We start from the raw sequence: 17,073 nt of genomic DNA on the forward strand, positions 1-17,073 counted from the left end.
GAAGAATTCTTTCTGGTTGTACCTTTGTTTTCCCCCTTTATTATTATCATCATTACTATTTTACTACCATACACTAATTTGTGGTCGTTATTGTTCCCATTATTTTTCTTTTTATACACACCTTACATTCCTTTTCTCTTTCCATTCTCATTGTTTTGTGTCGCGCATATATATCTGGTGCCCCCCTTGTACCAATATTTATGTGTTCAAATAAATAAATAAATAAATAAATAAATAAATAAATAAAATAAATATGGCAAAGAAAATAAAACATTGAGCAGAAAATGTTTAATAAGCCATAGATACTACTGTTTTTTTTAAAAAAATGTTAGTGCTGTTAGTCAACTACTTGGAAAACCAATCAACTTTACGTAGATTTTTGACTTGAGGTTAAAAACAAACTCAACTTTTAACCAATAAGTCATAGGCTCGAACCCCAGCCGCATCAACTTCAGTTTGTGCATCCAAAAATCAAAAACTTTTACGTAAATAGTGTATGTGAAAATCAATAACAAAATGTTGTACTTCACCAATAATTTAGATTTCAGTCAGTCAGCTATAACGCAGGATCAGACAAAGTTGCCATACATCATTAACACAACAACATAAACACCGGATTCATAAAAGTAGTTAATTCAGTTGTGGTAATATATAAAAGAAAGATTGCATATAAGGATACAGTACGGGAAGAAAGAATTAGTTGGTAGAAGGAAAGATATGAAGTGATTTTAATCTCTTAGTTTAAGGGAAGACAGAGAGTGTATACACCGACACCATTGTGATCGATTCTGAGCCAATGTCACCCAGAAGTCTCCAACCATTGGTTACGATAGTCACGTGGACCCCAACCAAGTAGATTGCATCTACCAACATGGCTCAGACTAGAATTTAGTGACTTCAAGCATTGATGCCACGTTTTGGTTTGGCCGCCCTACCCTAACTTTCTTACAACCATCTCTAACACCCCTTAGCATTGCACGACGTGGTAATCGGTGTTCAGGTATATGTAACACGTGGCCCAACCATCTCAGTCGATGAAGATTCACAACCTCATCAACTGATTTACCATCATCATTCCCTAATACCCTGTGTCTAACCTCATTATTACTTACCCGGTGATCCCAGCAGACGCCAGTAATATTTCTAAGGCATCTGTGGTTAAATACTAGTAGCTTACGAGTGTCTTCTACTCTTAAAGGCCATGTTTCGCTGCCGTAAATTAAAACAGAACGGACTGCCGCGCAGTATACTCGTCCTTTTATTGATAGACGGATATCTCGCCTTCGCCATAGGTGACGTAAGTTGGCAAAAGCCAAACGAGCTTTTCGAATCCGTTCTGAGATTTCGTCAGACACCAACCCATTAGGGCTGATCAGACTTTCAAGATAAGTGAAGTTGTCGGCGCGTTCGACTACTTCACTCCTTATCCTTAGTTCGGGTGTTGACGCAGACCAGTCCTGAAGCAACAATTTGCATTTAGAGGGAGAGAATCGCATTCCAAACATTCTGGCATTGTTGCTTAGTGCTACCAGAAGACTCTGCATTTTGTCAGCGTCTTAACCAAACAGGACAATGTCATCTGCGTATTCTAAGTCGATAAGTGGTCCTCCTGGGAGGTGATGAAGGCATTCAACATATAATCAATGTATCCTATGTAAGAACTCCATGTCTATTACTTTGGTTTAAGCAACTGAATAGGTAGGGCTACATTTGATTATTTAAATTTCTGATGTAATAATGTAATACTACCACTTAGAAATACATTCCAATTATAATGAGGATTTTAGTGGCCCGATATCGAACTCCACTTAGATCGTATACTAAATGTTATTGAAATATACATACAGGTTACCCTAGTATATTTTTATCTACTTAATTCGCGTTGGCGACTAACGGAATTAAATAAGTCAAACACGAGGATGAGGTTTGAATACGTATATTTCGTACACTCATTGATCTGAACAGACAATTAGAGAAACCACACGGAGAAAGCAAAACGAGACAAAGCACAGTGGAGAAGACGAACGAGTCAACTCTACTTAGTCAGTAGCGTTATCTGTATAAGAGGTAACGGAAGTTAGTATTATAAATTCGGACGTGAACTGATAAGAGTTAGATAGATCAATAAAGAAGCTACTTTTTAAATATATCAGGCTCTGGAGAGATAATTTTAGTTGTTTGTGTGTTGGAGGCTATAGATGCTACTTGGTTGTTGATTACATCAAATAAGATTAGAATTTGGAACCCGATGGTGGAATAGGAAGTAGTTGAACCACAAAATCAATAAAACAAATCTTTCTGTTGAAAATTTAAAATCAGTCACACTGTACAATGAGTAGTGCTTAGATTTAAACATAGGCATTCATATGTATATCATGAAGTACATGTGTCACCTTGGTCGAAACAGTGAATGTCCCACTCACAAGCTTGTTTGAAGTAAGATGAAATTTGAAGGAACAAAAGGAGAGGTCAAAGCAAAACGACACATCAGTCCATGAAGTCATTGATTACTAGATTCAGTTATATTCTTGGGTGAAGACTATCTGAATGTTGTGTCACACAATAACCTCGAACAGTAATTGGAAATGTTAGATGACATGGCTCATAATCCATTCATTATCTTACACTAGATACCAAGTTTTAGCATCACTTGATATAAATATACCTTTCCCCAGTAAATAGTCTTTCTTATTATTATTTCTACTTCCGGTTAATTGAATCTCCACTACGTTGATGTGATACATCAACTTCAAAAAAAACACAAACCATTTTGTTAAGCTCTAACATTATGACTAACTGTAAGAATGAATCCATTTCAATCATATTGATCAGCATTACAAATTACAATGAATATTAACTTTTAAAAACCCCTTATTTTAACGTAATCCTTGGCTTTAAACAAAAGTACGCACCACCACCATTACCCCCCCCCATATTATTTTCATTCTCAAGTCATTCATTAATTGAACAATGACATAAAAATGAGTGCATAAAAGTACAATTAGAAACTGATTTTTACAATTGGGTGGGACGACAAACAAACAAAAAAAAAATTATTGATAGCAGAGTTAAATATGTACTACGTGTTTATAATGTAACGATTGTTTCGACAGTACATTTATTTGCCTTTATTTTATGTGCCTATATTAAAGCGATCAAAAAATTACTCAAATTTCGTTACTAGAAATGAGAACTGTAAGTGTCTCTTTTTCTGACTTAACTTTCCACATAATCTTCAACTTTTTCTAACTACTTTAAGTTTTCTAAATTTCTGCATGTTTGAATATTATTACTATGCATGAGGAATTATACAAATTCATTTTAGTTCTCCATGCTCTACATTAAATATCAAGTTCTCCTAAAATTTGTTTTTTTTTTTCGTGTTAGTGGCCAAGTATTGAGTGTTAGTTACCGCTTTCAAATAACGCAATATAACCGGTCCTAATACAGTACCTCAATCGTTCCTAATTACGCAAATACTGAACTTCAAAATCATGCCATCACAGTGCCATACCAATGAATCGATAATATTGTGAAATCAACAGACAAAACTTAATAACGAGAAATAGTTCAGTTCTCGTTTCTCCTCTAGTTTTGCGTAGGTCAACTGATTCCTCCCCCACTCATATATATACATGAATACTTTTTTTCATGGAAAAGCTAGTTATGGTGGTCACACAGTATAAGATGTAAGCTTAACGTTCTCAAAAAGCACTATCAGTAAAAGATTGGATTTAAAAAATCTCGCTACTAATCGCTCGCAATCCTCTTCGATCCATCATATAAAAAATTACATATTCGAGATCAGCTGGATTTATTCATTATATTTTCATCGTTTTAGAATGAACAAATAATCGTATTTCATTTTGTTTGTTACTATGCACTTAAACATTCAATACTTGATATACATAAACTTATTTAGACAGTTTCACCGATCACAGAGTCATGATAACAATCTGGTAAATAGGTATTTTTTTAAAACAACAAAAAAATGTCAGTACTCTGTACACATTTTGCATTTACACAATTTGAAAACTACTAATTCATAGTGCGGTTAGTGTCAAAATGGATCAATACAGGTTATAACTTGTGAAGTTGTTGCTACCTTGACGTGGTGGTCGGGCTTGCCTATTGTGATGAAGCAACCGAGCTATACTGACTGGAACAACTGATCCTAAAGGTCCTACCACGTCAGAAAGGTCGGTTGAAGAGCGGTAAGACTAAAAGCAACAAACCCAAGGTGCGAAGGCGAAGTCATACTGCTGACTGTACAGAGGTGTGACAGCAGTAAGGTGTTTCCTTCAGACAACCAGCATGACAGCAACGCTGCCTTCCCACAAGAAGGGGTGGGGTTAGAAAAGGTCGACCCTAAAAATGCCTTATCCCACGGATATCCGTCTCCGGCGGTAAGGTCTCAACAAGTACGAAGCTAAAACAAAAATTAACCACAAAAACGTACTCAAGATCACTGTATTCTTAAACAATTTCCTCCCACAACGTCTATTATTCCCGCTACTTCAACCATCAACTCAAGTGTCACCATAGCCAACGATTCTAGTGCTCAAAGCACTGTCCCAGGTCTACTGAAACCTCGCTCCACACTACACATTGGAGCCTTCAACGTACGCACCCTATGTCAAATCGGTCAGCAGGATAAGTTTCAAACAACAATAAGCAACTGTAGTATATTGCTCCCTGGTTTTCTCAATTTGATGTTGTTAGTCTGTAAAACAATTTCACGAACTATTTACTCTGACTTTATATCTTTACAATAAACTATTTGTCTAATCAAATGACTAGTCTGAAATGACGCTTAGCGAGGCATAATAACTGACTCTATTCCAAATGATATTAAAAAAAACTTTTCCATTTATAGTGATTTATTCTTAAAGTGATTTCCTAACTAGTTCGAAAATATCAACACCTTTTCTTTTCTATTACTAACAATAGTAAATAATGAACACGTTAGATGGTGGCTGGAGGCTGTCTACAGAAAACTCTAGACCCGGGTTTCATGCTTTTTGGCACTCGTCGGCAAGGTGTACCTGTAATCATGGGGGAACTGGTGCTTCCTGAAGGATTCGATCTCGTGTCATCCAGCTTAACATTCAGAGACGTTACCACTGAGCTATCCGAGCCGCGACTGACCTCTTGTATGACTGAGATGTAATCACAATTGATTGATCACTGGATGGCGATCAATGTCATGCGTGTCTAGTCCTTCTTAGTGCAGATCGAATGCTATCGACCATGTTGCAATGTGGCCACCGGTCGATAACATTCGATCTGCACTAAGAAGGACTAGACACGCATGACATTGATCGCCATCCAGTGATCAATCAATTGTAATGAACATGTTCTCCAATAATTATATATCTCGTTAATACATTTAAGTTTGCAGTAGAATAACAATTTCAGATACTGAGAATTATGTATGTTGGAGATATTAGTTTAATTAACTGTCATACGTGTACTGTACACATTCTAATAACAAACAGTGTGAATTATTATAAAAAGGAGTGTTGAATTATGTTTGATTATGAATTGTGAAAATACGTAAAACAGTTTCTTAAATAAATAAAAAACACAAAATTACATTAAACTTCAAAACAAAGGTAGATTCGAAAAGCGGACACACTGATCCTAAGGGATTTTTCTATCCAATTGTTGGAATATTTGGAATTGAATTTAAACAGAAGTCTTGATATAATCTATATTTATAAAATGACTATATTTTTGATAGCTATATGTTTCGGCCTATTGGAATCATGTCACCAAAGTTTACCTGTGAACCCGTTTTGATTGATGGTTACTGTGTAATATTTTTAGTCTGTGTAAAGAAATACATATGAGATAAGGATAAATCCGATTGACGAGATCAAAAGAAAACAGAAAAAAAATGTGAGCACCCGATTCTACTATTAGTCAGTCAATGTAAAAAATGCCCTGGTACGGCCGAGAGTGGGGAGAGTCAGCTCTCCCTCTAGAAATGTTCTTACATGGCCACGCGTATATAGCCTCTGCCACAGAAGTACTACTCACTACCCTCTCGCACCACGGGTGTTGTTTACAAAATTGAGAGGAAGAAAAGCGAATGTCCGGTGTTTTAACCGGGTTCGCGGATATGGAGGATCCACCCCGATTCAAAACCAATGGTGTACATGGGCTCCAGTACCTTAAGGGAACAAATGGCGTATGAAGCAATCGTTAGTCATCGGCTACCATGGGACTGCATCTCCTTACGATGCTCCACTGCCTTGTAGATTAAACCTTTAGGTCGAAGGCTCCGGGTGTGGCACACTAAGAAAACCACCTGCTTTGGTTTGGGCACACGAGCAGTATCACAGCCCTCACACAAATCAAACGAGATTTGTGTGGCGTATGTCTATTTGGTGCCTCCCCTGTACCAATATCTATGTGTTCAAATAAACAAATAAGTAGTTCTAATAAATTCGACACTTAAATTAGTTATTGCCTATAGTAAAAAATAATTGATGAGAGGAGGCTTTTATATAAGAAATGAGGAGATTAGCCAAAACATTGATGAATATAATAATTATACATAAGCACATAATTTGACATTGTAATTATCTTTATTAATCATGATTATAGAAAGAATAATCATAAACAGACTGACTAATTAACTGTGTATAAACACACTCTCGTGAATACTATTTTATCACCAAGATGGAAAAGCTTGAACATGATATCCGAAAGATATAAATGTTAAAGTGAGTTCACACCAATAAGTAACCTGGTATTTAATCTACAGAGAAGTATTAGATAGAGGTTGTGACATAGCGGTAGAATTGAGGGTAACAAATTCCATGCTCAAGAGTGAAGTTATAATGCCGATTGTAGTATTAGGTTAGGACATTTTCCTATGGATAAGCAGTAGCTGTAGTGATACGATCCATTCATGAATGGGAGAAATTTCCCTTTATGAGGTTACTTTCAAGCATGTTAGGTTGACGAGATTGTCGAAAATCGTCCATTTTTTTTCCAGTTTCCAGTCAACATAAAAATACAGTGCATGGGATATTGAGTCACCTAGGCTAGTGGCCACATTACAGTTTGATCAGTAGAATACGACATTGGTCATTATTCATTGATAAACCAATTTCAAGTACGTCTCAGTCCAACAGGAAGTCAGTTGCGACCCAAACAACTCAGTGGTTACATCTCTTAGAAGCTAAGTGACACGGGGTCAAATCCATCAGAGAGTATCAGTGACCACAAGATTACAAGTATACCTTCCTAATGAGTGCCAACTGGTACGAAACCTATATATATGTAACTCACTTCACTATTCAAAAAATTAATCATTGCTTGTTCAGCTAATACTTTTGATTCATTGAATTTTTCTTCAGCAATTTTAACTTCATCTTCAGGCAATCTTGAATTGTTTGCACCTATGAAGAAAAGAGAAATATTACAAAAAATTCCAGATGAAACATATAAATAATGAAGGAATATACACAGTATTTTCATTTTGAATTATGGTTTCGAACTTTAAAACATAGTTGACGCAATTATATATGGTCAACTGTGAATTACGTAACAGGTATCATGCATGCTATCATTAGAAAGAGTTTGAAATATCCACTGTTGTTGATATTCAAGTCTGAATTTTGATTCATCTTCGAAGGTATATGTGCATCCTCTATGGGTTGCTTCAGTATAAGCTATTTTGTCAAACGATTTTAAGATAAACAGATTGTGACTAGCAGTGGGATTCAAGATGCGGTTTCTGTCCCGGAAGTAGATACTGCATTCGAAAATCAACACAGATATCCAGCTAACGAGTCCTAAAGAGCACGGAAGTTCAACTCCATCAGAAGTTTTTATCAATTATTTTAAATAAATAGCTAATTAATGTGAGAGATTTCTGAAAATTGTTCATTTTAAAGATAGACACGGTGAACTACACTTAACTAGTAGACAATCATATAAAATTATGGGACGGTAAACAAGTATCTCACTTTATTCTATTGTATTCATCAACAGTGCACAGCAACTGTCCTGCCATGAATTGAACCCAAAATCTTCAGGCCTGGCAACATGTGCATAATTTTCAAACCACTGAATCGGGATCCAACAGTTCATTTTCCCAACTTAATTCATTGTATAATCCAACATAAATTCATTAGCATTACTGATGCTTAATCTTCTCTCTTGATATACTTGGACTTTATTGGTTGAAAATATGAACTATTGTGTATACCGACTCGGTGGTTATATGTTAAAGAACTTGGGTTCGACTCTGAGATAGTAAGTGTACAATCCTGAACAGTTTTTCATAATAGAGCGCAATAGTAGTTCAATGTTTTCTAGTTTTTAACAATCGTCTAGATAAAGCTAAAAATTGATGCAAACTATGTTCAAATAATAAACGATAAAAAATCAGTAAAGTGTGGTATACTACAGTAACTCAATTTCATGCACTAGGTTATAAAACATCTCACAAATCGTAAAACCACGTTGCCATTTACAAAACTGTTGGAAATGCTAGATCCCCAGAAATCACTTGGTAAACGACTTATTTTTATAATTTTATTTTGGAAATTTGGATTTCTCATTCTCGCATCAAAATCGCTCATGTTTACCTTCAGATTGCATTTCCCACTTGGAAGAACTTTAAATGCTATTAGTTCGTTTTTTATTCTAATACGCTATTTGTGACATTTCCTAAGGACATTGTTATACTGTATATACAGGCTTGAGTTATGTGCTCGTTTGTCCGTGCTTATGGCTGCTTGTAGAATATACTTTTCCCTCGGCTGAATCTGGTTTTCTCCCTTTAGTTATCAGGACTGGGATGCATTGGAATAGTTTAGCTTGCCTTAGTATTGTGTTACAAACCTTCGTTCCGTTCACCGGTTTCGGGCGATATCGTAATCTTTTCAAACATGTACGCAAACGAATATTTCTATGTATCTTAACATTAATGCCAAATTTATTAAATTCGATTTGTTGAGTTTGATTAGTGTTGGTGATATTAGATCCCCAGAACTCACTTGGTAAATACCTTATTTTTGTAATTTTATTTTGAAAATTCGAATTTTTTTGTTTACGCGCCGAAAGCGCTCTCTACACCTTCATGTTGTATTTCCTACTCGGAAGAATCTTAAACGCTATTGATTCGTCGTATCTTTTAGTATGTTATTTTCTAACGCTTCGCAAGGACAGTTTTATACTGTATATATACGTTTGATTTGTGGCTGTTGTGATCGCTCATGCTTCTGGCTTTTTGCAAAATAGATTTTTCCGCTTCAAACTTGGACTTCTCTCTCTAGTTAGCGGGGCTGAGACGCATCAGAATAGCTAGCTAGCTTATTTGATCTTTGGTCACAAGTCTTTGTTCCGTTCGTAAACTAGGTGAACTCGTAATCGTTTCAAACGTAGCAACTAGCATGATAGATATGAAGCAATTTTTTACAGTTTTTATTGTGTTATAACATGACTAATCACAATACTACTCAATTATATCCTGTTTAAAATGATATCCAAAAAGAATTTGATCAATGTCATGTCATGTCAATACAATCCTATTTGGAAATGTTAATAGTCTATGATGAGATATGTTTACATATTTTGTATTAAATCTATAGAATAAATGGTAAGAAAATGCATTTCAGTCAAATAATAGACATATTAACCATATAATACGGATTCATATAGTATAATTTAAAAGAGATACACTTTGGAATGTGACAGCATACTTGAAATAGTCACCTACTTATTCACTTATCAATAAAAATACAATAATAATAGGAACTCAATAGAAACATTATGAATGTATGTATTGCAAATGTTTTTTTAATACTTAATCATTTAGTTAAATGATGAATGAAAAATAAAATACACTTTAGGTATTGCTACACTATAGAAGAGGTCATAGATTTGAAAATTTATCTAATATCAACTTAGACAATCGATCAGTATTGTAACCTCTAGATAATAACCATAAAAATCAGTTTACAAATATATTTGAAAGTGTTTTGTGTGGATATTATAGTAATTTCAATAGTTGAGGTCATGAGTCAATTGAAGCTAGATCACCATTGGATTCCTAGAAGCACTGGACGACCGTTTCGTCCTATTGTGAAACTCACTAGTGACTAGCTTCAAGAGGCATTTCTTGGAGTTCTAGTGAGAAGCAGTGATCAGTAGAGTTCAACCTCGTCTGTTGTGAGATAACAATTCACTGAAGACCATGGTAGATGTATCGCTTAATTTTGTGGATTAGTTGAAGTTAGACATTAACACCGTTAGATGCCCGCTCAGTGGTCTAGGGTTTAAGCGCTCGCCCTGGGTTTGGATCTCGCGAGGTGGGATCGTGGATGCCCACTGCCGAGGAGTCCGACAATAGGACGAGATGGCTGTCTGGTGCTTCCAGGTTTTCCATGGTGGTCTAGTTTCAATTCATTCATGAAATTAATATACATATGTTGTCTTGTGATTCAGATTTGTTTTATTAATTTCATGTCGAACAAATAAACTATCATCATCATGAACTTGTAGATGTTTAATGAACAGACGACATTGACCACTCCATAAAGTAATTAGTTAAGGGGAGAACAAGTTGACAAATGACCAAATCCTTAACAACATACTTCTAAACCAACAACCATCGCTCATCGAGATAACCGAGGATTGAGCTTCCTTAACGCGTCGTAACTCATTCAGTCGATAAAGATTAACAACCTCAATAACTGGTTCGCGACCTTTACCTAGTGCCCTACGATAGGGTTAGCCCCAACATTACTCACTCGATCGTTTCACAAAAACAAGAACAATATTTCGAAGACACTTATGAAAGTTGATAATTTTTAAGTCACAACTGGACTATCTTTGGTTAGATATTAACGTAAATGTTTCGTATCGTTAGTTTTTTTTCGTCAGTCAACTGGTTGTTAATTATATGGATTATTATAATCTAGCAAGAATGTGTACCGATTCGAGATGCTACAAATAAGAAACAGAAGAAAAAGGAAATAATAATATTACCCTCCAATGAAACATTAAATATAAGAAACATAGTTTTCAAAAAGATTGAATGAGATGAGAGAATGAAGTAATTTCATACTCAAGATACAGAGGGAATTAGAGAATGAATGTATTTGCTATCAATTTTAAATCGTGTTATTCAACGTTTCCAGTTTTTTTTTTAAAACAATTCTAATCTCAATTCAACAATCAATGATCATTTGTAGTGATCTCATACCTTCGTCCAACCAACAATAACATTCTTTTCTAACCCAATCCCACATTAGCAAGCAAGTGATGTATGGGGAGTGTTGACATATATTTCAACTGCCTCAATCGATGATCGTGTATAAGGTATCTTATTAATTAGTTTACCATTTCTAACTATAAAAGTCTAACTTCAGCAATAATTATGAAGGTATCTAATAACAAATCATTGTAACCTATATAGGTGTCTATTAATTCAATAGGTCAAGGTACTCACATAATCATTGATTACATGATCATTTTAAAGAACAATAGAACGTGAACAAAGTGTTGTGATAATTATGAATAATTTGACTAAATATGTTAGAAAGAGAATGATTTATAATGATAATATTAATAATAATAATAATAATAATAATAATAATAATAATATTAATAATAATGAAATACGCAGTAGACAATCTAAATAGATTTGTTTCATTTACAAGATTGATTTATTAGTGCACTCATCATTGTGGTTGTCTGTCTCTGTGTGTGTGTGTGTGTGTAAGTGCAAAACCATGACAATTCAGTTAACACTTAGATACAAGTTAACTTATTATTTACAATATTACAAATGATATTTTAATGTGATTATAATAATATGTACAATCAGTAAGCAGAAAATTCAAAAGCTGATTTTATATCTAATTTTCGACAATACATAATTGATTTGTACATGTAAACAAATACAATGAGGTATAGTGTAATTTAAGTTGTTTCGTTTTTAAAAGAATTAAACTCCCTTCCTGCTAATATTCAGAACCGAATATTTCGCTTACAATTAATTATAGTCAGAAGGGGTTTTGTGGAGATTTTAGCAATTTCAATAGTTGAAATCATGAGTTCATTGAAGCTAGACCACCATGGAAAACGTGGAGGCACTGGACTCCATTTCGTCTTAGGGTGGGATCATGGATGCACACTGTTGAGGAGTTCCATACTAGGACGAAATGGCGTCCAATGCTTCCAAGTTTTTCATGCTGGTCTAGCTTCAATGAACTCATGATTTCAACTATTGAAATTACTAAAATCTCCACAAAAACCCTCCTGATAAAAATCATCTGCTCAATAGTGACTGACTTCAAGAGGCATTTTCTGGAGTACTAGTGAGAAGCCGTGACCGGTGGAGTTCAACCGAGTCTGTTGTAAAATATCAGCTCAGTGAAGACAATGGTGGACGGTGGCGCAATTTCATGGATTGGTTGAACTTAGGCATTAACACCGTTGGATGCCAGATCAGTGGTCTAATGGTTAGGCGCTCGCGCGCGAGACTGATAGGTCAATGGTTCAAATATACCTATAATCGAATACTGGTAACCCACGAATATCCTGTCCTTAAATGTAACGTTTCACGGCCATAAAAAAATAGAACGAAATATTGCGTAGTATACTTGTTAGTACACTAAGCTTGCAAAAACTCAAATTTACAGAATTAAAAATATGATTTTAGATATGGGGAAACAATAAGTGAAAAAGGTGGAACATTGATGAGAAATATCCCACAGTGGATGATTGTAGTTATAACTTATTAAATATTTGATTTATGGTATCTTCGTATTTTCGCAAGTGTAAGCTTATATTTACCTCACGAACTGCTGACATGGATATTTTTTATCGTTCATAAATTATCTCTACCTAATGATACATCTGTTAGTCTTATATTACAAATGACCTAATTACTTTAACACAGAAACGTGAGTTGGGAAAGTCAAACGTGCTTTCTGAGTCCGTAATGAAAGTTTGCTGGACATTAACTCTCTAAGACTGATAAGACTTCCAAGATAAGCGAGATGGTCGATGTGTTCAAACATCGGAGAGCTGAGTTTGGTGGCATATGGTGCTGTAAATGTACGCTTTTAAGAAGCATTAACCCATGAAGAACTCCACACCATCTAATTCAATCTGGGTATTTGGGGTAGCACCAACAACAAACCCTGAACATAATACAAACAATATGACTAAAAATAGTCATTCAGTCAGTAACAACGTAGAACTTCGTACGTATATACATCAGTTCGAGTTGCCAGACCACATTAGCACAAAGATGCAGTGGTCGATTCAAATCCCATAGTGGTAGAGATAGTAAAAGTATAAGCAGTAATCGGAAACATTAGGCTTTGAAGATGTTATTCAAGGAGTATAATCCAGTGAAATAAATTTGGAAAGAGAAAAAAAAGAAGGGAACATGAAGAATTCAGAAGATTAGAATTTGGGAGAACACAAAGAGTGGATGCACGTGCACCATAAATGACGCAAGTTGGCAAATGCTAGTCGAGCTTTCTGTATCTGTGCTGAGATTTCGTCAGACACCAGACCACAAGAGCTGATGATATTCTCAAGATAAGTGAAGCGATCGACACGCTCAACTAACGTCACTCGATATCATTAGTTTGGGTGTCGAAGCAACCCAATCCTGAAGTAACATTTTGCATTTCGAAGAGGAGAATCGCATCTTGAACACTCTTGCATTGTTGCTTAGAGTGGTCAGAAGACTTTGCATGTTGTCAGCATCTTTACTAAATAGAACTCTGTCATTAGCATATACTAAGTCAACAAGTGAATCTCCTGATAGAAGTTCAACCCCTGGAAACTTAGTTATCTCTAAAAGAGTATACTTACACACATACATACATACATACATACATACATACATACATACCTAGTGATAAATCTACATGTTAAATAGATGGATAACTTCAATATTCATAAGTTATTTTCATTTACAGAAAATCAAACTTAGATAAAAATGTTTTTAGAAAAAAAATTAAACATTTTGAAGTCAATTACATATGAATTAAAGAAACTATAAACTCAACTTCAATAAATAAATAATAGAATATTAGATTAAACTTATAATAACTTAAAGCTGTCAAAATGTAACCTTATAATAACATGAACTTAATAAGATAGAGTATAAGTGCATGTTGTTTGATGAGAGAGAGAGAGAGAGGTAGGATAAGAGAGATGATTCGATTGAATCGAATTGAATATGACCCAGTAACTAAGTGGACAACACGATAGCGTTTGAAACGAACGGTTCGAGTCCCAAAGTGAACATCAATTCTGAGATGCAGATACATCCAGTTGACAAGTCCCAAATAGGATGAAACGCGCGTCCTAGCTAGCATTGCTAGCCATTTTATGACTCAATAGTTTAATGGATAACGCAACGGCGTTTGAAACGAACGGTACTGGGTTTGAGTCCCAAAGTGAACAATAACTCTGAGATGTAGGTACATCCAGATGAAGAGTCCCAAATAGGATGAAACGCGCATCCTAGCTCCCACTGCTAGTCATTATACAATTTTTTTTCTTAAAAAAAGAGATGAACGATGAAAAAATAAGATGGGAATAAATTACTCTGTTAAATGTAATGAGAGTGAAGGGGATAACAACATTTAACATTTAAACATTTTTAAATTGAATATTGAATTTTGTCAACATTCAATTTTATGCAATGAACTAGTATTTATATGACCTGTCAAGCATAAAGAACATGTGAAATACAACCGATTAGAGAAAACTTATTCTTGTGTGCATTAAGAAATTTATCATTGCACTATGATGACAGTAACCATGAGAAAAAGATAACCAATTGACAATCATATAAGCAGAGATAGATGGTGGGCAGCAGTGGAATGCAAAACGCATGATTCGTCCTATTCGGGACTCGTCAGTTGGATGTACCTGCATCCCAGAGTTGATGTTCATTCCAAGACTTGAAACTGGTATCGTTCACTTCAAACGCCATCATGTTATCCACTTATCTACTGAATCCATATACCCTCTAGTTTGTGCAATCACATGAAGTTTAATTCATTTTTATATTTGTTGTTTGAACCTTTCCACTGATATTGAGGACTACAATTAATTAGTCTGTTATTGGCCACTGCTAGTCACAGTCTATCTTTGTCTATAGTGCTTGTAACTTCAGGCAATATCGAGGCAATCCACACAAAACGCACATATGTCAATATGAGACTAATCAATTGAAGTCTTATGTATCAATGAGAAGACTCAAACAACCAATACAAAAATGAATTATTTTACCATATGGTTAGAAAAAAAAATAAGGTCAATGAAAACAAATGAAGTGAATTTGATCAAACTGACCATGATGAAATCATCACTGATAAGATCATGAAATTAATGAATGAAATAAGAATAATGATAATAAAATTTATTTATCATGTATATAATCAGTATCACTCTAGTTTGAACCACAATGATGTCGGTATATGAGAACTAATGATTATAATCGGCTGTCTAAATGGAATTACGTAATGTAACAAGGCTTTATCTAGTTGAAAGTATTAATCCAGTGAAATATCGTTGTTTCTTTTTTCTTTTTAGTCTGAATAAAATCACTTATTTAATAAAAGTATTAAAGTCTGAACAGAAATGATATAAATATGAACGACTTTCATACCGAATATGAAATGTTATTTAAGTCTGTTTTTGTTGACAACTTACACCATAAAAAGAGAAATGATAATATCAATATATGTTTGTGTCTCAATAGTTCAATATCAACAATTGTTTCATCTTTATCTTTCATCCCTTTAAGCATAATCTATAACTGATACTATATTCATTATATTTGGCTAAATATTACAGTCAGTCAGTCATTCACCTACAACGTAGGACCAGCGTAGGACATATATGCATCGGTCCAAGTTGCCAGATCTCATTAATACAACAAGATGAACACCGAATTCATAAAAGTAGTTAATTCAGAGGTGGTAATACATAAAAGAAAGATTGCATATAAGGATATAGTACAGAAAGAAAGAATTAGTTCGTGGAAAGAAAGATATGAAGCGATCTTAATTTCTTAGTTTAAAGGAAGACAGACAGTGTATACACCTACGCCATTGTGATAGATTCTGAGCCATGTCACCAAGAGTCTCCAAACATTGGTTACGATAGTCACGCGGACCCCAACCAAGTAGTCTGCATCTTCCAACATGGCTCAGACTAGAATTTAGTAACTTCAAGCACTGATGCCACGTTTTGGTTTGGCCACCCCTAACTTTTTTCCAACCATCCCCTACACCGGTTAGCATTGCACGTCGTGGTAATCGGTGTTCAGGTATACGTAACACGTGGCCCAACCATCTCAGTCGATGAAGATCCACAACCTCATCAAATGATTTACCATCATTTCCTAATACTCTGCGTTTAACCTCACTATTACTTACCCGATGATCCCAGCAGACGCCAGCAATATTTCTAAGGCATCGCTGCGGTCAAATACTAGTAGCTTACGAGTGTCTTCTACTCTTAATGGCCATGTTTCGCTGCTAAATATTACATTATATAATAAACAACTATCCTTTATCAATGGAGAAAAAAACACTTCAATAGAGCTTAAAATAAAACCGAGTTAAAATAAATAATAAATACACATACATTGAAAATCAATAATATTACGACTATACAAAAAGAGCCTTAAAATGTAAATTCTTTTATACTAAACATTCTAACATAGTAGACAAGTGATTATCACGTGGTATAACTATATATTATGTATATTTTTGTACATAAAAACAATCTAATTACATGTATGTTAATGTCAGTTGATTACTTCTAAAATTATAATAAATAGCATATACATATTGAACAAGGGTATTTTTATCAAATAATATTGGGCTTTAATTCTTAAAATATTATAATCGGCGAACGAGAAACAAGACTCGGTGACCGAACACCAGTAAGCTAGCTATTTGATGCTTCCCAGCCCCGCTAACTAGAGGGAGAAGTCCAAGCTTGAAAAATGGGGAAGTATATACTGCAAAACAGCCAGAAATGAGCAATAACAACAAACACAATACA

General features: G+C 34.8%; 1 protein-coding gene across 1 annotated transcript in view; it reads right to left on the minus strand.

Moving 5' to 3' along the window:
• Positions 1–17,073, minus strand: part of SH3GL3 (Endophilin-A3) — a 55,436-nt gene that overhangs the window by 18,045 nt on the left and 20,318 nt on the right. Inside the window, exon 5 of the mRNA XM_051216548.1 lies at positions 7,303–7,412. Coding sequence (XP_051067145.1) covers positions 7,303–7,412 — 110 coding nt within the window. The remainder of the gene's footprint in view (positions 1–7,302; positions 7,413–17,073) is intronic.

This window comes from Schistosoma haematobium, chromosome 4 (genome assembly GCF_000699445.3).
Source record: "Schistosoma haematobium chromosome 4, whole genome shotgun sequence".
In the NCBI taxonomy this organism is placed as follows: Eukaryota; Metazoa; Platyhelminthes; class Trematoda; order Strigeidida; family Schistosomatidae; genus Schistosoma; species Schistosoma haematobium.